The 24,068-nt window shown below is 39.3% G+C and overlaps 1 protein-coding gene across 1 annotated transcript; it reads left to right on the plus strand.

Annotated features, from left to right (window-relative positions):
* Window positions 1–3,373: 3,373 nt before the first annotated feature.
* Window positions 3,374–19,432, plus strand: BCO1 (beta-carotene oxygenase 1). Its single transcript, XM_054389818.1, is given in 13 exon segments — window positions 3,374–3,426; window positions 3,775–3,835; window positions 3,837–3,936; window positions 7,430–7,558; window positions 8,875–9,004; window positions 10,673–10,820; window positions 11,700–11,847; window positions 12,204–12,424; window positions 13,263–13,520; window positions 15,246–15,348; window positions 16,196–16,290; window positions 18,459–18,570; window positions 19,260–19,432. Coding segments are annotated over 13 exon segments (1,731 nt in total).
* The last annotated feature ends 4,636 nt before the right edge of the window (window positions 19,433–24,068 follow it).

The following is a 24,068-nucleotide window of genomic DNA, read 5'->3' on the forward strand; positions in this document are numbered from 1 at the left end:
GAGCACTGCTTTTGTGTTGAGCACTGCTTTTGTCTTAAGCACTGTACACTCAGAAACCATCTGACTAAAACCCAAGAACAGGGTTTTTTTATGTCCTCCCAAACATGTGCAGTAGGCTAAAAGGTAGGACAAGGTGTAGCAACATTAACTTCTGTCACTGTAAATGTCTGCAGCACCACTTGCACACCTTCAGTCACAGAGGTGAATGCCAACCTTCATGTTGACGTTCTGCCCACTTGAAAACACATTACTGAACTGTGTAATACATTGAATACTGAAACATGCAAATTGTCTTGGGCTGCTGAAAGATGCAGAGCAGCTTAAAAAAGCCTTATGGTGAGGAATTTTATATGGGGACTGTGGTTGTTCACTCCTTTGAATATCTAGTGTTTAAATGCTTGGGTATTTAAATGCTTGGGCACTATGATCACTGGGCAAGCTAAGTCTGGTTGGATACTAGCATGGATGGGCTAGCAGGTCTGTGCCTCAGCACTTGGAGACTTCTAATACTAACATATTATTTTTATTTAAACAAAGAAAAAATTCAGTATTTTTGGTGATATACATTAAAATATGGCTCTATGAAAGAAAAGTCCTTTTATCACAAAAAAATAGTGAAATGTCACCCAAAAGATTAAAATCTCACAAAAATAGTTACTTAGATACAAATAATACTGACCAAAAGTATGATCAAAACTCTTTTGATGCAAACCTGGTCAAAATACTACAAAGAAATCATTGTTTATTAAATTTGAACACTCTGTATTAGTAGTTTATAGTTTACAATTATATCTGGACAGTGCAAGAGACATATTCCTAGATAGTGGTATTTTTTTTAAAGGTGAACATGTCAATAAGTGTTTGTTAACAAAGATAAGAGGTTTTATGTCTGCAGTGCAGTGAGACAGCAATCAGTGTGACTTCAGCAAGAACGACTCTTAAATTAGTATCAGTTTTACTATTGGAATCTTTATTTGGCAATAATAGATAACAGTTGATAGTTGAAAGTTCTTAGCATATCTTAAAGTCTTATTCCAGTAATTGGATTTTCTTAATGGGCTCTAATTAGCACTCAGATTTTATAAGAGAAAGGTTGAGATTAAAATAAATCATGATAAGGAATAATAATGGTCTCAGTCTGATTTAAATGGCAGTGGTTTGCTTCTTGTGTGAGGGAACCAAAAGTACAAAGGTTGATACATGGCAGCAACCCTATTGTTACACTGGAAATTTAGTTAACCAGCTGGTCTGCCTTGGGAAATTTTGTTTTGACTGACCACAGAAACGACATCTTAAATGTCATCCCCAGACTTGCATTGCCACAGGGTACAACCTGTGCTGGGCAGGGTCATGTTTTGCTCCAAAGATGTCTCCATGGCCCTTTGTAAGTTTGGGAGAGAAGTTCAAGGCACTCAGAGGCTGGAGGAAAGGGAAAGCTACAAAGATCCCAGAAGGAAACAGCTTGTAGCCTTCACCACAGTTGTTTAAAGTACAAAAATGCACAGTGAAAAAGACCTGTCTGTGTGGGGGAGCTGGTAACTTCAAAAATGTCATCATGAGGGGTGAAGAGAGAGGAAATTCTGTGTTTGAAGGAGTCTGCAAGTAGACCATTTGTAAATAAGGTCAGGCATTGGGAGAGGGTACTCCAAGCATGGAATTGGAGCATTTCATTAAGGATTATGCTTTCAGCACAGCAGTTTATAATGTTTTGGTAAACATTACATATATGAGCTACAATGTGCCCGGGAAACCTGAGATCAAAGAGCTGCTCCTAGTCTCCCCAGAGAGGGGTTTATTTCCGCTGTGTTCTCTCCCACATGGACCTCTATAACCTTCTCCATTCTCTCCCATCAAATGTGTTTTTACAAAGGAAGATGAAACATTGTAAAATAACAAGGTGTACAATATATGGGATAAAGCTTTCAGGCAGGCACACCTGAAATTAGCTGTCAAACCACATTTAGGTTGATTTCAAAACCTACTGGATTTCTACATCTACTTGTTAACAAGATTTCCAATTATCTCATCTTGGCTGAACCTTAAACTACAAGAACAGTTGTGCTGGAGAAGGGCAAAAGCGGTCTGAATTAATCTTTACATTGTTTGCATGCTCTGTGTATATATTCCTATAGATTAGACTGCTCACAGGTCAGATAATTGAAACTGCAACATTAAGGCTGTGGCTGTGTAAATGGATGAAGAGAACATAGTAAAGCAAAACAGAATGTCATGGACAGAGAAACTGAGCCCTTGGCTCAATGGCAATGGAGCTAGATGGCTTTGCTTTTCAGTCTCTAACGTGGCTGAAAAATCCCTCTGTGTATACAAATACAGCTCAAGACACACAGGCTCTCTCTCACACACATATATACATATAAACTAGATTTAAATTGGACATTAGGAGGAAATTCTTCACCATGAGGGTGGTGAGTCTCTGCAACAGGTTGCCCAGAGAAGTTCTGAAGGGTTCAGCACTAGAAGTGTTCAAAAACAGGTTGGATGAGGCCTTGAGCAAACTGGACTGCATATGTCTCTATATGGGGACTTTGATACCCTTTATCTCCTGCAGCCTTCTGGTTCATTCCTGCTATTTATTAATGCTACTAAATCCAAAAAAAACTTTTTTTTTTTTTTTTAAATCTGGCTTCTTATTTTGTTATCACCTGATTCTGTCCATACTTTCCAACAATGACAAAGTCCAACAGTGACCAAGTCATGCTGTCATGATGATCTCCCAAAGTCAAGATAAGCCAAAGAGGTAATAGGTTAGGAAGAGAGGAGCAACGTGTAATGAGTGTGTCAGAGCAGTCTGTAGCACAAATTGTGCTTTAAATCAAATGAAAATGTATCTATATAAAAGATCAGTCAGCCTTAGGAAGTGATGTTAAAACATTTTGGGAGCAACTGTGATTTAGCTGAAAGAAAAAACAAATCGGCTTTTAGGGTAACCTGATATGAATTGCATAATATATAACTGTGCAAAGAGTATTCTTATCCTTCATGGTCAATGGAGCCTATGATTTGCTTTACAATCACATGCTTTATATTGAAATAATTCTTTTCCCAGAGGATTTTAAAATTAACAACTTTGAACTCAGTTAAGTACCTTATCTAGAAACAAAAGCATGAAGTTAAAAATCCTCCTTATTTTTAATGGTTCTTGCTATACTTTCACAGAGCAGATTCAGGTCACATATGGGCGAATATGTTACAGTGATTGCTTGTGAAAAGATGTTTGATTCCAAGATGTGACACTCAGTTCATCCTGGAAAAGCTTGTATATAAAGAAATACAGCACACAACTGTTTGGTGATGCTAGGTTGTTATTTAACAGAACGGCCCAGATTATGTTTCACAGAATGGAAAGAGAAGGATGACACCCTGGTCTGAAATCTTTCTCACTCCCAAAGAGTCAAATCCCAAACAGTGGTTAGAGATTTCTTTGTTTTTTCCCTCCCTACCTGCCAAATGGGGTAAGCACCCCTATGCAGTATCTAAATTTCATGTGAAATGCTGAAGGGAATGTTTCAGAATGATTCTCCCAGGCTCTTTGGGTGTGTCTGGTGCTTCAGGTGGCTTCACAAGGAGCAAACAGACCAGTTACATTTTTCTTACTTCTCCTTTGTTTCAGTGAAAGAGTTAATTTTAATGGGAATGTTCAAGAATTATAGTGTATGTGGTAGGGATTAAAGATCAGCTATTATAAATTGTCAGTCTATAAGCCACCAGCCACTAGCTCGCACTGCACTTTGACCTTATCTTTCTATGTAACAGGAAAGAGCTGTTCTTAGCCCAGACAGGAGGGGACCGCTACCGCTGCGGGAGCCGCTGGGTAGAGAGCACAGGAACTGTTATTACAGCTGGAGATGGAGACGGACAACCTGTTTGGTAGAAATAAAGAAGAACACCCAGAGCCCATAAAAGCTGAGGTGCGAGGTAAGTGAAAGAAAATGTAACACATGTGGTTACTGTGGTATTTTCAGCTTTGTCAACGCTGCAGCACTTTTCACCCGAGACAACATTGGAAAGGGAAACAGAAAGTGAGACGTGGAGTGGGTGTTGTTTAAAGGGCTGATCTCAGACAACATTTGTGCTCCACTTTTGGGACTTTTTCTCACATTATGGGCATTGCAGTGTACTTTTCCAAAAAGCCTGTTTGAAAAGGATTCACTGAACTTGGTTGTCAAGGACAAGGTCTCAAGATTTAATCTGGTGACACCCCCTCCCCCTTAGCTCAGGCTTTCGGTTTCCCCTTTCTGTAACCCTTCCCTACCCTCTCTCTGTCCTCATACTCTTCCTTGCCTCCTGGAGAACATCTTTAAGATAGGGGCTTTTCAACAAGAGACTTTTCTGAATAGACAAGCAGTAGTAATGGGTTACACCCTCGGCCGTTAAAAAGAAGGTTCCGAAATTAATCCAGCAAAACCTATCTTGCTTCATCAAGATAAAGTGGCCTTCTAGGCAAGAATGCTTGATCAATCTATTTTTGTAGTACTTTTTACTTTACAGAAGAGTTTTTTGCTATAGCTACAGGAGAGGTTTGTTGCTGAGAAAACCTGTGTAGTTTACGCTGCATTGTTTGTAATATGTAATCTAAGAAACAGTAGGCATCTAACACCACCTTTAAAGTCACTTCCCAAGCACAGGACTTAAGAAGGTGACATTTAAAACTTTCATGACTTTGTTGTTGCACAGTTAGGTGGCTGAATTGGAAACGATTTTGCTTCAAGTTAGCCAAAGTGCTGTGTTACTGTTTGCAGTGGGCTTATGCCTTTGAATTATTCTTTTTCCCCCTCAGGATAAAAACTTAGTATTGGAACATTTTGAAGTTGTTTGCAAACTAACCATTTATCAGACCTGATCAGTATTTACCAATTATAAAAACTACAGAGAACACTGAGTTGAAATATTTTGCTAGACATGAGCTCTGCCAGTATTTTGTCTCCTTATTGCTCAATGTCTACGCTGTAAGTATTACCCCATACTTCTAACTTGGACGTAATTTAACTCGTGCTCTTGTAAGCAATGTGCAGCTATGTGATTGGATGAGACTCTGTGGCTATGAGAGTTAATAAACTTCCAAATACTTGGATATTTTAGTGCCACTTTTGTGTCCTCGTGTGGTACAGAAAAGTATCACTATTTCCACTTCAGATAAAAGTTTGAAGCAAAAAAAAATAAGGTACAAAGTCCAGATTTTTAAAGTCATTGAAACACTTTAGGATGCTGATTGGGACCCAGTGTGATTTACAGAAATTGTTAATTCCCACTAAGATGAATTTTCATCTGAAAATCTCAATAGATGACTTTTTGTTCCACATTTCTCATACTTGAATTATGTCAGAAATTACACTGAATTACTCTGTAATTTCCAGCTGCTGCATCAAGACCACAGTGCCTTAAGAAGATTCCCTTCTTCACCCTTCCAGCAAATTTATTTTATTGGCCTGTCCCAGAGCTTTCTGAGCATCATTATTTTGATGTAGAGGAATAATGTCTAAACAAAATGTTTAGCCCTAGAGGCTGCAAGATGTTCAGTGAATTGCAGAAATATTTTCTTTCTTGCATGATGGTGATCTCGTGCAGCAGAGCTATGACATTTTCACCACAGGGAAAGAATGGCTGCTTGCAGCAAGATCACATGCAGTCAGCTCAGCTCAGTGTTAGCAAAAGGTTTGTTGGGGCATGACCAGCAGCTCATGCTCATTGCACAGATGCACAATCAGAAATGGCCTTGGTGGGAGAGCAGGAACACAACCCCTAATATTGGAGAAACAGCCAAGCCTGCAATCTTCTATTGCCAAGTAACAGAAAACTGTAGAAAGGGAAGTGGAAAGAAGATAAATACTTGCATTTTAGGTATATAAGGAACTAAACTTGTTCAGCAATTAATGTTCAGTAGTCAGAAAAACATAATCCTCTTCCCTCTAAAGGAAACTTTTCTTCTGCTAACTTGTGGTTTCCTCCCTGTCTTCTCAACAACTATTTTTAGTTACTCAGGTTTTGTGCAACTATCTGTCTTAAACATCAGACTTTGTTCATCTTATACAAAAATAAGTACTATAATTATTGCATTGGAACTTTTTGTATTAGAAAGGCAAGTAAGGGTTGGTTTTCAAGGTTCTTCAATGGTGGTAGTAGTAGTAGTAATAATAATAATTCCATCCATTGTGGCAACAATTTTTTATCTTGCTCATGTATTCCAGAATAATAACCCTAATGAAATTGTGTGAGTATGACAGCATACAATATTAGCTGGTTAGAAGGTATTTTAGGTGAAGCTGACATTTTCTCTTTATCCTTCCTTTGCATTTGAATGGCTTTCCCTTGTGTCCTTAATGTCATTTGTTTGAAGAAATGGCAAACGTCCTTCTCTCCTTCACCTAAAAAGCTCAACATTCCAGAAATATTCTCTCAGAAAGTTGCCAAAGACCCTTTAAGGATCTCAGAAAGTCTTACACAGCAAAACAATTGTTGCCTACCTGCAACTGCAACAGCCTTGATAAAACTGAGTACTTTCATGGGAGGGCATTTCTATCTGTTGTAAGGGTGTATTAATAAGAAAGTGTGTCAACATATTCATCATGAGGTCACAAATTAAATGATAAGAGAATTAAAAAGTCTGGATAGCTTTTTAAGCAGAGACAACAGTAGAGAAATGGTGTGGAAAAGTACTATGGGATCTTAAATATTCCCTCAGGAGGCCTATGCACAAAGAAGCCAGTGAAGCTTTTAATTTAATATCTCTTGTGCTTCTGTTCAGCTCCTTACCCCAATGATATTCTTTAACTGTTGTTATTCTGTGTCTCAGATAGTGTGTAATGTATTTTTTTGCAAGGATTTGATGAGAAACATTCCATATTCAAACCTCAACAGTATTTATATATTTTCAGTATAATACTCCTACCCTTTGTTTGCATTTAAAACACCAACATTCTGACTAGTGTCAGAAAAGCACTCCCAAAGTGACACTGCATTATGTTGTGTAATTTAATTAATGGCATTTTTACTGGAATTTATCCTGAAATTTAAATTGATGTACTGAAGGCCAATGCAAGTCATATAAAATATGTTTGTTTCTGATAAGCTCTAGCTTTTCCTGGCATGAGCAAAGGGATTTAAATGTATCACCTTAAAATCTGAGTGCAGGAAAGAAAGGTCCAACTTGAATTCAATTCCTCATAGTTAGCAAATTACTTTCCAGCAATCTCATCTTCCTATAGTAATCTCATATAGCAATATTCCTAGTGCCACTTTTTTTATCAGGTTGTATTTTTGTTAACCCAAGCTCCAACATAATTATGTGCTATTACAAATCTTGATTTTGCACACACAGTCTGTCTGCCTGTGGGAAGCCCTAAGGAAAATTGTCCTGTAACAAGGCCCTCACCTAATGGAATGGACACTGGTATTTTCTTTTTGTTTGCAGGTCAGTTGCCCACTTGGTTGCAAGGGATACTTCTCCGAAATGGCCCAGGGATGCACACAATAGGAGACACCACATACAACCACTGGTTTGATGGCATGGCTCTGCTGCACAGTTTTACATTTAAAAATGGTGAGTGGTTGCACATCAGATTTTGTTTAGGATGAGAATGTTGCAGATTTCCTGTGTGGTGTGGTGAGACTTAGAGGAAAGTCTCTCCAAACATACACTAACACCTCACTCCCCACAGCAGAAGGAGTATCTTCTGCAGGGCTATTTTCAGAGAGAGGCTATTCTATCCTTCTTTCTGGAGTGCCAAAGTCTGCACTGTGCACTGCAGGCAGCCTGCAACCAGCTCTGAGCACGTACTACAGGGCAGCCTTTGCCTTCCACCTGCAGCAACAAAACCTCTGTTGCCTCAAACTGAATCAATCAAAAGCACTGCAATATCCAGAGGTTTTTTTCTGTTGTACCTAAACAACCTAGTTTCAGAGAAGACTAACATTCCCTGTCTGGGATTTAGCTGCAGCTCTAACAGCAGCCAAGGGAGAAACTGGGCCACTGTGTCACTTCACATATCAAACCTCACTTATGTATACTTGACACCCCTACAAGCAGTCCTCCTACTTGTCAACTTCATGGAGGGAAAAGAGGCAACAGTTCTGTCCAAAACAATTCCAATTTTTGTTTTCAGATAAAGCATCTTTCTTTCTTTCTTTTTTTTTTTTTTTAAATCAGTTCAGCTGTTTTACAGTGTGAGACAGAATGTTTTACACCTAGATTCTTGCTGCAAAAAGTATGCCTGTGTAAAAGAACTGGGTTTTACCACTGTCATGCTCCATCCTTAGTACATTTTTGTTTCTCTCTGTGACAAGAGGCATTTAATGCAGCTGCAGAATCTCCTTGCCTGTCCAGCTCTCTGTCCTTACCTGAATGACCTATGAAGAAATGACCAGTGTTTTTAAATTGCCAATATATTGTACTTACCTGAAGCAAGGAGAGCTCAGTTAGTTCACGAACAGTGGTCCATAAAATTGGTTATGATGGGCACTGATTCTTTCAAGCAATCTGTTAATCTCTCATAACTAAATTTTGCCAACACAGATTTATCACCACCCACACTTTGATGTACAATTAATCATTTGTACACAGATTGGTTTAGCTTACTGGAGGAGTTTTTCTAAATCCCTCCTTTCCTCTCCCTGGTCCCTCAATACTGTCTGAATGCTCAGGGAGACAAGGAAGCAGGCAAATTGTTACTAATCTCAGCAGGCACAAGAACAGTCTTGGGTCCCTTAGAGAGCTGAAAATGCCTTCCAAAGCAGGGATTTAGGGGCACTGTTGGGTTCTTTGCACACTTTTCTTAGCTGAGGGGCAGCTGCTTGAGAAACTCTTTTTCTGAAGAACCCTGCACAAAATGTGATCAAAACCTGTTTGGCCTTTGCCAGGTGAAGTTTACTACAGAAGTAAGTATCTCCGGAGTGACACCTACAACTGCAATGTAGAAGCAAACCGAATCATGGTGTCTGAGTTTGGAACTATGGCTTACCCAGATCCATGCAAAAACATATTTGCCAAGTAAGCAATGCTTTTTCCACAAGATTCTTCTCTCTACTTCTCTCTGATGCACAGATGTCTTTCTGTTTACCCTTGACGCATATGTACTAATACACAAAATTAGTTTTGTACGTGTACAATTGCTAATTATTGAAAAGGCCAAGAGATCCATCCAGCACTGTAGTCTCTATGGGTGATTCTCAGGCAAATATTTTAAGTTAATTTTATTAGCAATATTTGCTGTGTTACTCACTATTGCAAGTATTGCCAAATTGCCATGAGGATGATTAGGGGACTTGAGCATCTCCCCTATGAAGAGAGACTGAGAGCCCTGGGGCTGTTTAGTCTTGAGAAGAGAAGACTGAGAAGGGATCTGATCAATGTCTATCAATATCTGAGGGGGTGGGTGTCAAGTGGAGGGGGCCAGGCTCTTTTGGGTGGTTCACAGTGGTAAGACAAGGAACAATGGGTTCAAACTAGAACAGAGAAGATTTCAGCTCAGCATGAGGAGAAACTTCTTTCCAGTGAGGGTGACAGAGCCCTGGAACAGGCTGCCCAGGGGGGTTGTGGAGTCTCCTTCTCTGGAGACTTTCAAAACCCATCTGGATGCATTCCTGTGCAGACTACCCTAAGTGATCCTGCTCTGGCAGGGGGGTTGAACCTGATGATCTCTTGAGGTCCCTTCCAAGCTCTGATATACTGTGAGACTGTGAAGTAGATTTAGTTGTAATTTTGAAAATCCAGATATTTTCTTTTTCACTTGTTCACGGAAGATTATAAAAAAAGATACTCTGTAAGGGGAGAAGCAGCAGGAAAGGAAAAGCTGAAAAGCTGGGGAAGGGATATATGAAAAGTGTGTTCACGTAAAGAAGAAAAGCATCAGTAACTGAAAAATAAACTAGAAAAACTTCTGAATTAAAGACCATCTTTAAAAAAAAAAAAAGAAGAAGGAAGTGATGAGAAATTTCCATAGTTTCTTGAGTCAGGTGCAGTGCTTCAGAGGACTGTACCTGGCCTCAGCTAATGTTCAGAGTCAGAACCATTTGGGGTCACTGCCATAGCTACTTTGATACCTTTAGAAAGGATGAAAGGTGTAAGCCATTGTGTGATCACCTGATATTTTAAGTTCAAAAGGGTTATTCAGCACATTTATCTTGGCTTCCAGTGAGGACGATAAATTCCTACACTAATAAGGCAAACTGTCAAGCCCATACATGAAGTCGAATCTTCTTCAAAGTCGTGCTTGTGATGCAGGATAACACCAGGAACAAAAATGTTCCATCAGGAGTATATGAATTCATGTATTTTATGAAAATATACCCTGAAAAACCTACCATCTTTTGGGGAGAGGCTGTTAGGCCAAATTCTCGCGAGGTGTGCACAGGAGAGCATTAATTGGCCCATCCTGATCAACCAGTGCCTATGTTACAGCTGACAGCAGGACTGGACCTGCATGCCCTTTGTGTGTGGAAAAAGTGTTGCATGCATGTCCTTAGGCCAAGGGCGTTGAAGAAGTCCATCTCCTCCACTTTTCCACCCTTTCCACTGAGGCAGCGTGGAGCTGCCAGAAGAGGGCACAGTAGGGAAGGAACAGACCCAGCTCTTTGACCCTGCTGCTGTGCACAGCCTGCCCTGCTGGGATGGCTTCTGCTGCTCTAGTGAACCCATATGGACTTTCTCTCTGTACAGGGCATTCACCTATTTGTCTCACACCATTCCTGAGTTCACAGACAACTGCCTGATCAACATTATGAGAACCGGGGATGATTTTTATGCTACCAGTGAGACTAACTTCATCAGGAAAATCGATCCGAAGACTCTGGAGACGTTAGAGAAGGTATAAACAACGGTCTGTCATCCTGGTTCCTGACCTGCTAATGAATGCAGTTTCAGGCTGACTCATAAGGATCCTTTAACATGTAGGACACAAAACTGGAAAGATACTTTTCTTCTTCTGCTGTTCCCTTAGTTTCATGGCAAATGAAATTGTGAAGATACTGGTTTTTTAAGTTAAATCCCAGGGAGTTTAGGAAAAGCTTAGCTTTGGACAATTTCTCTTGTACATAACCTAGCCAGGATGCAGGAATAATACCACATATCATGCTTATGACGTGCTTATTTTGGACTATTTCCCTTATTGTGCATCTGTCATTATCAAATGATTTGCATAATTAAACAATTCAGTAGGTCAGTTACATGACTACCTTTCAAGTACCTTATGTAAGATATTATTTAATTATTAAAATGAAATCTTGACACGTTGGAATATACAATGAGGTTTTTCCTAGCATGCACAGGTTTTCCAGTACAGTTTGGGGTATTTTAAATCAACCAAGCTTTAAATCAAATGGAAATCTTCCTGCTCCAGAATATTTCTAGACTCATAGCCCTATTCAACCAACTGCTTTCAGGATGAAATGGGCATTTGCAGAGTAACTGCTTTAGCCAAACCTCCTGTTCTCTTGCAAGAGGATTGTTGTGGCTGCAAGGGCGAGGTGAATGTAATTCGGATCCTTGTTTTAGCTTTGGTTTAGGAAATCATGTGAGTAGCTACATAAGTCAGTTGGCTTAATTGTTTAAATGTAAAGGCCTTTTGAAAACAGGGTACCAGTAAGAGGCTGCCAGTGCTAAAAAGCTGGTGGATTTGTGGTGTTAACTGAGATCAATTTTGATTCTCTCACACATCTCTAAAATCTCCTATTGTATAATTTTCCAGGTTGACTACAGCAAATACACAGCTGTAAATATGGCAACTTCTCACCCACACTATGACAGTGATGGAAATACTCTCAACATGGGCACTTCAATAGCTGATAAAGGGAAGACAAAATACGTTCTATTTAAGATTCCTCCCTCCGTGCCAGGTAAGATATGTCTTTGCTAATCAGTATTTTCTAGACACTTGTGTGTCAGTGTCACAACTTGTTAGCAATTTCCTTTCTTCTGAGGCTAAATGGTGGTGATACAGCTCTTCTAGAAACCAATTGTGTTAATTTTGTAATTTTAACTTATTGTCAACTTGACATTTAACTGATTAGCCTGTCTAGGCATGTACGATCATAAAGCTTCATCTTGAGTACTGTGTAAACAGGACATTTCAGTCTGTGAAGAACTAAGAGGAGCCTGTTCTTTACAACTTCATACATGTGAGAAACCCAAAACCAAGATTGGATTGGGATTTATTATAAATATAACTTTGGTTTTTATCATTTGTGTTCAGAAAAAGAAAAGAAGAAATCTTGTTTTAAACATATGGAAGTGGTATGCTCCATCCCTTCTCGCTCTCTGCTCCACCCAAGCTACTACCATAGCTTTGGAATGACAGAAAATTACATTATCTTCATTGAGCAGCCATTCAGACTGGATATTATCAAACTGGCAACTGCTTACATCCGACATGTGAACTGGGCTTCCTGCCTTTCCTATAATAAGGAAGATAAGGTATTTTTCCTAATGCTGAAAGATAGACAGGCCAGTCACCACTTCCACACTGTTCTCCTTTTCGTCTTGTTCATGAATTTCAGTAATCCCTCTTTTTTTTTTTTTTTTCAATCCTTGGCTTTTGTGTTGCACTTTTTTTTTTTTTTTTTTTTTGATGTTGTGGGTTTTGGACACTATCACCCATCACTAGAAATTTTACTGTCTGATGCTGAAGTGCTTAAGAAAGGGGATAGTTTGGCCTTGCTAGAAGCATTGTGTGATAGCAGAGAAATTCAAAACCACACTAGCATCCCAGACACACACAGTTTCTCCTGCTCTAAACAAAATACTGTAACTGTTGATGGGAACTGCTGTAGATCCATCAGATAAAAGAGCTAGACTGGTGGAAAAGCCTGCATCCAACAAAAGGACAGTCTTTTACTGTGGCAGCTGAGGAAAAAACTTGTTTTCTGGGGACCTTATTTCTGCATGCTGTGGCCATTGATGTGGGGCATGCTGGGGTAGAGGGCACCAGGACAGGGCACTACAGAGACTCTGGACTAAGGCAGATTTATTTAACTTAAAAATAGAACAGAGGATTTTCCTGGTTTTACCAGAAAACTTCAATCCTTAGCCAAGCCCAAACAGTAATTTGCAACAGTAAAATGAGTTTAAAGCACTTCCACAATCATTTAACTCCTGAATATTTTGGTCTTCAGGTTAGAACCTCTTGTCTCCTAGCAGCAAAGCCTGAGATTTTAATATGCTTCAGTATAAACAGGCAATACATTAGAATGTTGATGGCTACTATGTATATTTGATGAACATTAATGATTTTAAATAATGTTTCCTCTTTCAGACATGGTTTCATTTTGTAGACAGGAAGACTAAAAAGGAAGTATCCACCAAGTTTTGTACTGATGCTATGGTGTTTTATCACCATGTCAATGCTTATGAAGAGGATGGCCACATTGTTTTTGATCTCATTGCCTATGCAGACAATAGCTTATATGATATGTTCTATTTAAAAAACCTAAACAAATACCTTGAAGAGAATGACAAGCTTTCCAGCACACCAACCTGCAAACGATTTGTTGTTCCTCTGCAGTATAACAAGGTAAAAAGAAAATGGCTTTTTAATCTGTTCTTTGATCAGTAATTTAAAATACAGCAGTGTGAATAATGGGTGAATTATTAGTTGCCAGCCCCTCTGTGCAGATTTCTGATTCTTTGTAAAGAATATGTACACAAAATGTGCAGGACTTCTGTTTTGTGTATATATGGTGAGAAACAGCACTGAGCAGCTGGACCATTACCTGGATCTAGGTTTTGATACCATCCATTGTGTAGGACAGGGCTATGGAGCACATATCATTTCCTTACCAGTCAGATTATTTGTAAAATGTTGCCAAGTACAAGCAGACCTATCAACCTGGCTGTTGACTGGAGGGGTCTGCATGAGGTTTTCCACAATCACAGAATCGCACAGAATCAATAAGGTTGGAAAAGACCTCAAGGATCATCAAAGTCCAACCTGTCACCCAAGACCTCATCTGTTTCTTCCACTTTACTGGAAGCCTATATATAATATAAGCACACTCCCAACTATTGCAATGTTTTTATTAAACTTAAATTTCATTTAAGTGTGAGATTTATCAGGAACAGGAAAGATTTTATCTTGCAGTTTAACTTAAAACATCATTCTAAATAATTGTTTGCTGAGAAGATTTTACACAGCCCAGCATCTTGGGCAAGTTTCTGCCTGATACATCGGGAATGGATAATGCTTTTTCTTTCAGCATCCTAGGATCTTGCTGCTTTGTTCATGTCTCAAAAACAGTTATGCAGCAGTGACAAAGGGTGTGTTAGATCACACCAGCTATCAAAGTACCCTGCACTCTGAAGAATTCTGCAACCAGGAGTGCATTGCACCTATTTTTGCACTTGATTTATAGCAGGTGGAAAAAAAAAATCCAGGTGACTTTTAGTGGGATACGTAATTCACAAACTATGTCACCCATTCATTGTGCCCTGTCTGCCTAAACCTTTCTAAAGGCTCAGGGTAATTGAAAAATATTATTCTATGATATAGAATCATAGAATGGGTTGGGTTGGGAGGGACCTTAAAGACCATCTAGTTCCAACCCCTCTGCCATGGGCAGGGGCACTTTCCACTAAACCAAGTTGCCCGAGGCCTCATCCAGCCTTGCCTTGAATACTTCCAGGGATGGAGCATCCACAACTCCTCTGGACAATGTGTTCCAGTGTCTCACCCAACTCAATGTAAAGGACTTCTTCCTTACATCTAATCTAAATCTCCCCTCTTTCAGTTTAAACTCATTACCTCTTATCCTGCATGCTTTTACATGCCCTTATAAAAAGTCCCTTACCAGCTTTCTTGTAGGCTCTCTTTAGGTACTGGAAGGCTGATATAAGGTCTTCTTGGAGCCTTGTCTTCTCCAGGCTGAACAACTCCAACTTTTTCACCCCATCTTCATAAGAGAGGTGCTCCAGCCCTCTGATCATCTTCATGGCCTTCCTCTGGGCTGAATCCAACAGCTTCATGTCCTTCTTATGCTGGGTCCCCAGAACTCCATGTGGAGTTTCATGAGAGTGGGGAGAACGAGCCCACTTGACCTGCTGGTCAGTCCTCCAAGCATAACAAGATTTCCAATGGAAAGGTCAGAATCTAATGTTACGAGATAAATGCCAAGAAGGAACTTCTTGAAGATGGATTGTTTCATTCCAAAATTGCCTACATTGATATCAGACTTGATGAAAGCTCTAAGTTAGAAGCATACTCTTAGAGACACATGACTTTTTCAGCATCTGTCTCTTTCAGGATGCCGAAGTAGGTTCTAATTTAGTCACGCTTCCATCAACTGCAACTGCTGTCAAAGAGAAAGATGGCAGCATCTACTGCCAACCTGAAACACTATGTGAAGGTGAGACTACCCATTATACAAATCTCAAATATCTTCTCTTGCACACACATTCTAATAATGCCTAATGCTGTTCATTTATGTAAGATCTTTATAAAGCTAAGAGAAATTCTAATGAAAACTTCTAATGAATATGATTAGCATAGGTATTGACAGTATCTTTCCCTTCTTTACTTCCCTCCACTGAGCCTATCCAGTAATATATGGCCCTGAACCTCTCAGATATATGTTTATCAAGAATGAAATCCTGTGTCTGAAATTATGTCAGTTTTATATTAATACAAGATCCCAAGTTTGATCTTACAGCTATGAATACAGCTTGCAAATCTACCTGTTATAAGCAGAATTTTAGTTAAATAGGTCTATTACAAATGGTGACTTCAGTTATTGTTGTATTTTATAAAGATTGTATTTGAAAGAGGATTTGTAAACTTTTTGTAGGGGATATAACAGGAATATGTAAAGGGTATAAATTTACCCAAGTGAAATGAATTTCTTAGAATGGGAGCCTCAAGTTCTATCTCACATGTTCACATCTTGTGTATTTATGAAGAAAGGGGAAAAAAAAAAAAAAAGAAACAAACCCAAGAAGCCTTCATAAGTTCCAATCTAATGAATACGTAAGAATGAAAAATTACCAGTTTTGAACTAACAACCCTGGCTTCATTATATTGTATTAATACCCATCTTCAGCTTTTTAGAAATTCAGGCACAGAAAAGCTATGCAACTGTTTTAAACATTGTCAAGGTTTCTCAGAGGGCAAAACTTCCTGAAGGCTGGCATATGTAAATCTACATTTGAAATATTTTTCTTCTCTTGTTCCTAATCCTTTCACTTTATTTTACCCAGGGATAGAACTGCCTCGCATCAACTATGACTATAATGGCAAAAAATACAAGTACGTCTTTGCAACAAAAGTCCAGTGGAATCCAGTTCCTGCAAAGGTAAAATTAACATTTACCAAAGCAGAAACTCTGTTTATAGAACACAAATCAAATTAAAGCAGTTATAGGTAGACCATGCTTCACTAGTTTGGCTCAAAACATGACCTACTCTGCATTTATACATGTGAATTCAAAGTGTGTAGTCCTTAAGCCAGAAACAGAACTCTTTTTTCAGCATCAAGTTAAAGCTTCTAAATGATGACTCTGCAGCTGTGTATGATGTTCATAACTTCAGCACCTGAAGGCAGGGAGGTGAAAAGTTGGACATACATGGTCTCTTACTTGTATGATTTCCAAACTATGGCAACAATATATCTTCCTCTCACTAGTTGAAAGTGTGGAACATTATGATCAGCTGTTAAAAACATGTAGCTCCATAGACAACAGAACAAATGCTTTCATACAGATGTGACTTGAGGTGGGGTTCTCGAGTATTCAATAGTGCTTGTGTTTCTGTCAAAACTTTTCCTATTGGTAGGTCAAGCACAGAATCACAGAATCACAGAATAACTGTTTGAGGTTGAGATCAAATATACATTCATCACATGCAAAGAAACATGAAATGCCTAAATCTTTCAAAGGGTGAGATCATGTTGTACCATTTCCCTCAAAATGTATTAATAAATTCAGGCTTCTTTACCCAGCTTTATATTACCACCAACTCTCTTGAACACAGTAGTTACTAAGACCTCACTTTTCTGTTAAATTGGGCTGAATTTCTCTAGTGTGTCAAGAGCTACAAAGGAGAGAGTAGGGAAAATAAGTACCAGGCAGAGATACATCTGAAATATTTTTGCCCTTTAGGAAAACTAATTAAAAACCCAAGTTATTGCAACAGCATCTAATAATTTCAAAATATTAAACTAATATCTGATTTTTCAGAAAGATTTGTCTTTTGCTGGTTAATTCTGTATTCAAGCGAGGCAAATGCTTCATTTGTGTATGCATGGTGCCAGCTTTTCAGGAGACAGCCAGTAGTACAAAGAGATCAAAATAAAAAGTATTAATAGTTGAAGGTAAGAGTATTGTACAGACATACACCCTCTTTAATACTCATATTCTGGGACTATAATGCAGCACAAATGGAGTTCACTGCTGGTTCTATTTAATTACCACAAGTGATTACAAAATAAAGCTGGAGTTCTGCATGATGCAAGAAAATTTATTGCAGCACATCTGACAGTAGCTCAAACAAATCTGCAAGTTTGTGATTTCCAGTATAGATAGTCCCTGCTTGACTTAAATATAATAAAACTTGCTGTTAAAAGTTGGGTTTTTTTTCACATCAATGCTCTTTAATGAATGCAAGCACAACAACAACAACTGTGTCTAATCCTTAGGTAAAGTCTGTCAGCAAAATTGCTGTTATCTTGGGTAGAAGGGAGAATTGTTCCAAATTCTTCCTCCAGTAATTTGAATAGTTTCTTCTTTTCGTAAACGTATTTTTTGAGTAATGACTAAATGAGGAAAGAAGGTAACTGCATATGAAAAGGTAGGGAAAAGGCCTTAATGAAACTGAACTGCAAATGCCATGCATCCCCACTGGCAATTGGTTTGATCAGGCACTCAACCCATTAATGAGATGAAAATCTGTATGCTGTTCCTCCAGTAAATACCAGTATCTGTGAGGAATTCTTGCCCCATTGGTTTGATCTTTGTACATTACTATTATAAGCTTTTGTTTGGGCATATATCTACCCTACTTAACAATAGAAGGCCTTGGGAACTATTGAGGTCACAATAAAAGGAAAATAATTCACAGGATTAGAAAATGCAATGTTTAAATCCTGTTTCCTGCTTTACTACAGAACTGCAGTGATTTGGACCAAGTCACTTAAATGTTCTGGCCTCAGCTTCTTCCCCTGCATAGTGAGGGCATTATTCATAGAGAAGGTTCTCTTATGACCTGATAGTATTTGTAAAATACTTATAGCCCATAAATGAAAGATGCAATTGAAATCTGATTAAATGAAATTAAAAGAACATTGTGAGTTCTGTGACTCTCAAGCTTAACATGCTCCAGGTGTTCCCTTCCTGTGATGAAGCATCTCTTGTTGCTCCTTAGCTCTTATTAGCCCCCCATGCCAGCAGTCTGTTCATGTTGTACCTTTGGAACAAACCACTCTCTGGGTCACTGACATTTTTCTTTCCTGGTCTCAATAATTTAGATTGTAAAATTTAATGTGCAGACAAAGGAAACACTCCAGTGGGGAGAGGACCACTGCTGGCCATCTGAGCCTGTTTTTGTTCCCAGCCCTGATGCGAGAGAAGAGGATGACGGTAAAATAATGATAACATTCTGAAAGCTAGGGTGGCATCAGTTTTGCATTGAATCATTTCATTATTTCCGGTCAAGAAAGCTGGGTTGACGCTTCCACTGTGAGATTAAAATTAGCACCAGCCATTTTACTTATGCAGACCAAAAAACCCCCAAGCAACAATAGACCGAAATTAGCTTGTGTAATGTCCCAAGGTAGCCATAAACAATAAACCAAAGGCTTAGGACTTTCCAGACAGCCTCTTGGAGCTGAATTTATCAATGGTTTGAAGCAGCTGAAGCTGTAGGAAGTCAGTGTTGTTACACATGCAGATACAGAACATTAAGTGGCACTGCAAGTGTCCCTGTGATCTTGATGCAGTTCTGTTCTCAGAACAGACTGTGACTCCTTGCAAAGGCAAATGGCAAACAGCTCAAAAGATGAGTCCCAAAACTGCCAGGCACACAACTTGGTTGGCCTTTTCCCTTCCCAAAGAACTGCAGGCAGACTGCAAAAAAGCACAGACGAGAAGCATTAATTAGTTCTTTAGCACTCTCTGTAGAACTCTTGATCTAGTAAGCACTTTCAGTTTGTGTCCTAAAATTCTTAGGAACCAAGAGTTTCCTAAGGAAACATTTAGGACAAAAAGTGTTACCTTTTCTGCTTGCTTCAACTAGTATGTGTTTCTGATTCTTCATTTGTATGTCACAGGTATTGTTCTATCCTGTGTTGTGATGACTGATCCAAAGCAAGCTCCCTACCTACTTGTCTTGGATGCTAAAACATTCAAGGAATTGGGCCGAGCCATAATAAATGTAGAAATGCATCTGGACCTGCATGGAATATTTATACCAGAGAAAAATTTGAAGAGTGAGACTGAGTAAAATGCTGTTTATCCTATTACACAGACTGAGACAACCTTCTACTGAATGTGGGACAATACCATTCAGGAACAACCTTACTTTATGGCAAGAAATGACTAAATAGAATCTCTTCAGTGACTATATAGAATCTTTTATACGAGATAGCAATAATTTTTAGTAAAAACAATGATATGCACAACTGGTACACAACTATTCCAGAAGAAAAGTGATCAGTAGTAAGTGCTAATACTGTATACAGCTCAGGGGGTAGGGAACAGGAGACCAAGGTAACAAGAAGTGGTTTAATTGAATAGAATATAGCTTTCTGAGCAAATGAAGCTCTGTATTTATAGGGTGGTACATGGTATGAGTCACATGTGTCTGCAGGTCACAGACTGTTTCAAGACTGCAGCTCATGGTGCAAGTTGTCTGCTGCCAGAAAACCTCACAGTAATCTGCTGTGATAATAATAATAATTCATGGTAATGCATTTTCTTGGTGCTTATTTTTTTTAAGTCCACCGTAACCAAAGTATTACATTGAGGTGCTACAATTTTTCTAATTTAGAATCTAAAGAAACCTGCTTTGCTCCTAATTTCATGATGCATTTTTCCTTTTTAGCAAAACCAAGTAACTTGAAATAGAATATACAGTTTTGTGTAGCATTCAATTATACTTTAGTGCTCTGACCATTTATGTAACAAGATGATTACATTGGGTAAAAGATAAGCAGAAATGTAGTGTTTTATTAATAATGCTACTAGTCTCTGTTAATGAGAGTAGGTATCTAAATGAGAGCAGTATATTTCTAGCAGAACTCACATGTTCAACAACTGTTTAGGTAAAAGAGTGAAAGGCCTAATGTAGGCCTCGTCTGAACAAAACTTCAAGCTCTTGTTGCTATAGCTGAGCTTTACTGTCTACTTAGGAGAATCCATGTTCTGACATGGTAGTTTTACATTGTCTGTAACAGCTGCTTCCCAATAAAAGAACGCAGCTCTTGTTGAAAGTCACAATTCAAGAGCACATTTCAAGCTAGAGTGCAAATGCCAACTATACTGTGACTGGGTTTGTTACAGCAATGGCATTTCCTGATCCCCTGATTCTCTTTTCTGGTTTGGGGCTCTGATTTTTCTTTAAAAAAGAGCTTTTTTAAAAAAATCTTTGAATTGGATTTTCCTGTTGTAGCTCACTTTACTCTTGGAGGCATATTTACAAGTGAAGAAAACTCCATCTCCATCTATTTTAGGCATTTATCTGGTCTGTACATACCACCACACCACTCAGGTATCTCTCACCATTTTATATACACACTCTCGTGGTGTCTCTGCTGCACACTGTGCTTTACAGGTAGGAAAGAGAATGAAATCATTGTTGTTTACTATCTCCCCATCACAGGAGAATCAGGCCTTTGGTGACTGGTTCACGATTACATAAGATGTGTACAGCAGAGCAGGAATTGAACCATCATCCTCCACAGTTCTGTTTGCTCCATGACTTCTCTAGCTCCCTTTCTCTGTTTAAGCCTTTGCAGTTTGTAAGCATAAAGAATATACAGGCTAGTTTTAATGTAAAAGTGCTCAGATCTAGAGTTAAAATATGGAGATTTGGACATTCAAATGTTTATATATTCCCTATAATATAAATAGGCACTTCAGTAAGGTGTGTCTGCAGAAATAGTAATTTTTAGTGTTTTCAAGGCCCATGACCACTACTGTTTAAGAGAACTTTATCTTCTAAAGAATATGAAACCAGGACTGGAATGAAAGACTAACTTACGTTGGCAAAGGATACCAGCTGTGAGGTAGTTTGTTTTAATCTGAAAAAGTTTGGATTTAACAATGTTCCACAAATATTTCTGGAATCTGAAGTAGTCTAACCATTGTTATAGATCTCCTTTTTAGAGCTTGTCTGCAGAATTTCTTCTGTAGAATTCATAGTGGTTTTACATGATCATCAGTTGGGATACAGGAATTATTTGACTTCTGAGGAGCTAATTGGTACTGGCAGAGATGACATGATAGGGGAATATTAATCATAAAAACAAATCAGATTTATTATCTATAGTCCATGAAAGCAAATGTGTTATTTACGTTTATGTATACTACAGAAAAATAAATGACACAAACTTGTCTGGGGTATGATTTTTTTAAGACAAAGCCTGCTGTATTGTCTTGGTCAGTATTACACAGGATTTGATTAGCATCAAGTCTGTAGTCAGCCTGAGGAGAAAGACAGTGATGTAAGTCTGGATTTGCCACTCCCAGTATCCTCCTGTGGCAGAGACAATATGGATAAACCCATATGGCTAATCATGAATTTGTTCAAGGATGCTTTTAGCAATTGCAATAGTAATCTGATGAAACATTTACCCTGAACATGGTAATACCCTGTCTCATTTCTGGGCTGACAATAACAAGAGGGAATGCTCATGTGCTTTGCCAAGTGGCTGCAAGGCTTGTGGGTTTTTTGTTGTGGTAACATGGCACACAGTAATGAATCTGTCATTTGCTTTTCTTCTCTGACTTCCTTCACTATGAATGAAATCCTGGGGGGCAGAAAGGTTTGATTCTTCTTCTGCATCAGTGTAAGTCACAAATTAACCCAGGAAAACTATAGGAGTTATTGTAGTGGCATATAAATGAATCTTGATTTGGTGACTGCAAATAAAAATAGTAGGGAGAGAGCTCTGTGAAAGGAAAAAAACAGAGTTGAGTGAGAGAACCAGGCCACAGGCATGCATACATATAGTTACTTCAAAGATGTTTCAAATGGCTCTCTAGTTGGTAGAGTCATTTGGTTTGTTGGTTGGTTTTGGTTTAGTTGTGGGAGGGGGTTTTGTTTGTTTGTTTGTTTGTTTATCAACAGGTTTCATTAAATGGAACAAATGACAAAGTATAAGAATTAATCTGTTCCCTGGAAGTAGATATTATCTGTTACACCTTGTCCCATTGCCCCACATACGCAGCAGGAGTAAGCAGAAATGCTGTTTACAACGATGAGTTAAAAACCAGAAGTACAACTATGTTTTCCTACACAACAATCTGTGCAGGATGCAGAGAAACAAACCAGTACTTTTAAATAACCAGGCCACTCAATGACAGCTTGTGCAATAATTTAAACCACCGTTCCCTTGGGTGTGCAATTAGCTAAGTATTAATAACAAGCAAAATACATCCATCAGCTGCAGTCAAGATGCAGAGTGCTCTCTGCTTTCATTATCCTCAAAGAGAGCTGGGGACTTGTCCTCTGCATCTGCTGTGCTCTTCCTCATTCTGCTCTTGACATCCTGGGTAATTACATCCAAGCCAGAAGAAGTGGCCTTCTAATATTTTTAAATGGGTATGTTGTAACAGTAAGCGACGCAAGGTTGCTGGTGCTTCATGCGGATTAGCATGTTTTGAGGCCTTCCATCCTACCAGGATGTGAAGTGCATCCTCTGCTTCGTCTAGAACTCTTGTTCAAAGCTGGACAACAAACATAAGAGCCAGTACTCCTCTCTGTGACCCCTCTCCAGTCAGAAAGCACTTCAGCAATGCCTGTAAACACTGGCTTAAATGGGACCATTCCACTCTTCACAAGCAAGCTTGGTGCAGTGTTTTGACTACTGGGGTCTCCATGTGCAGATGTCCCAGCTGAAATCTCCATCTGGAGAACAAAACAGCATTGTGTCTAGCTTGGAAAGGACAATGTTGCCTTTGTAAAGTCATTGATTTCTCTTTCCTATGGGGACGTTTCCACACACCTTTGTTCTATTTATTTTCTAGTGGTAAAATGGAGACACCATAAAACTGGACTGGGATGACTTACAAAATAAAACCAAGTTGTCCAATTCCAAAGATAATGTAATTTTAAATACCATGCTTGACATCACCGATGTAAAGAAATGCAAATAACAAAAGCACTGGATCGTACCCTCTGAAAATCTTATTCTCCCAAGGGCTAAGCAGAAAGGGTGATGTGCTTTTGGGTGCTTCCCAGCCTAAAAAAACAAAAGTCTTTTTTTTTTTTCTGTCACAATCGAGGGGCCAGGGTGAGATGCGGTGTTTGCCCCCTCCTGGCAGCACCGCCTGAGCTGTCGGTGAGGTGGATCACAGCTTTTCCAACACTTCCACTCGGTGCAAAGAGTTTCGCTGCTTAAAGTCTGGGTGCTGTTAAAGACAGCAGCAGCAGATGGAATCAAGTCGTCTCTTAATGTGCAAATAAGCAGGTTAAATATACGGCCTAAGCCCTTGTGAACAGTCCTGAAGAGAGCCTTTTCGCCTGAAAAAGGCTTATTTCCAGCTGGCAGCTACGGAAAGCGGCACTATCGAAATGAGCCTCGCTGTATTTAATTCTCGTTCCCTTTTTCTCCTGCTAGCACCTATCATTTTCACCTTCCGCTCATGTAAGGGGAAGAAAAATAAAAGGCTGGGTTTAGTCACATTTTTAAGCCAAGAGGGGACAAAACAAGGTAGTTTCGCAGGCGATGCTGGGTTCAGGGTGCCCGACTCTCAGCGACAGCGGGCACCCACCCCACCCTGCCCCGCCGGCTGCCCGGCAGAAGGGCCGTGCCATTCCGTACCGTACCGTGCCGTTCCGTACCGGGTGACTCAGGCTACCCGCGGTGCCTGGAGGGGAGCCGGCGCCGGGGCCGCCCCCGCTCCCGCCCCGCAGG

This window comes from Indicator indicator, chromosome 19 (assembly GCF_027791375.1).
Source record: "Indicator indicator isolate 239-I01 chromosome 19, UM_Iind_1.1, whole genome shotgun sequence".
NCBI classification, from domain to species: domain Eukaryota; kingdom Metazoa; phylum Chordata; class Aves; order Piciformes; family Indicatoridae; genus Indicator; species Indicator indicator.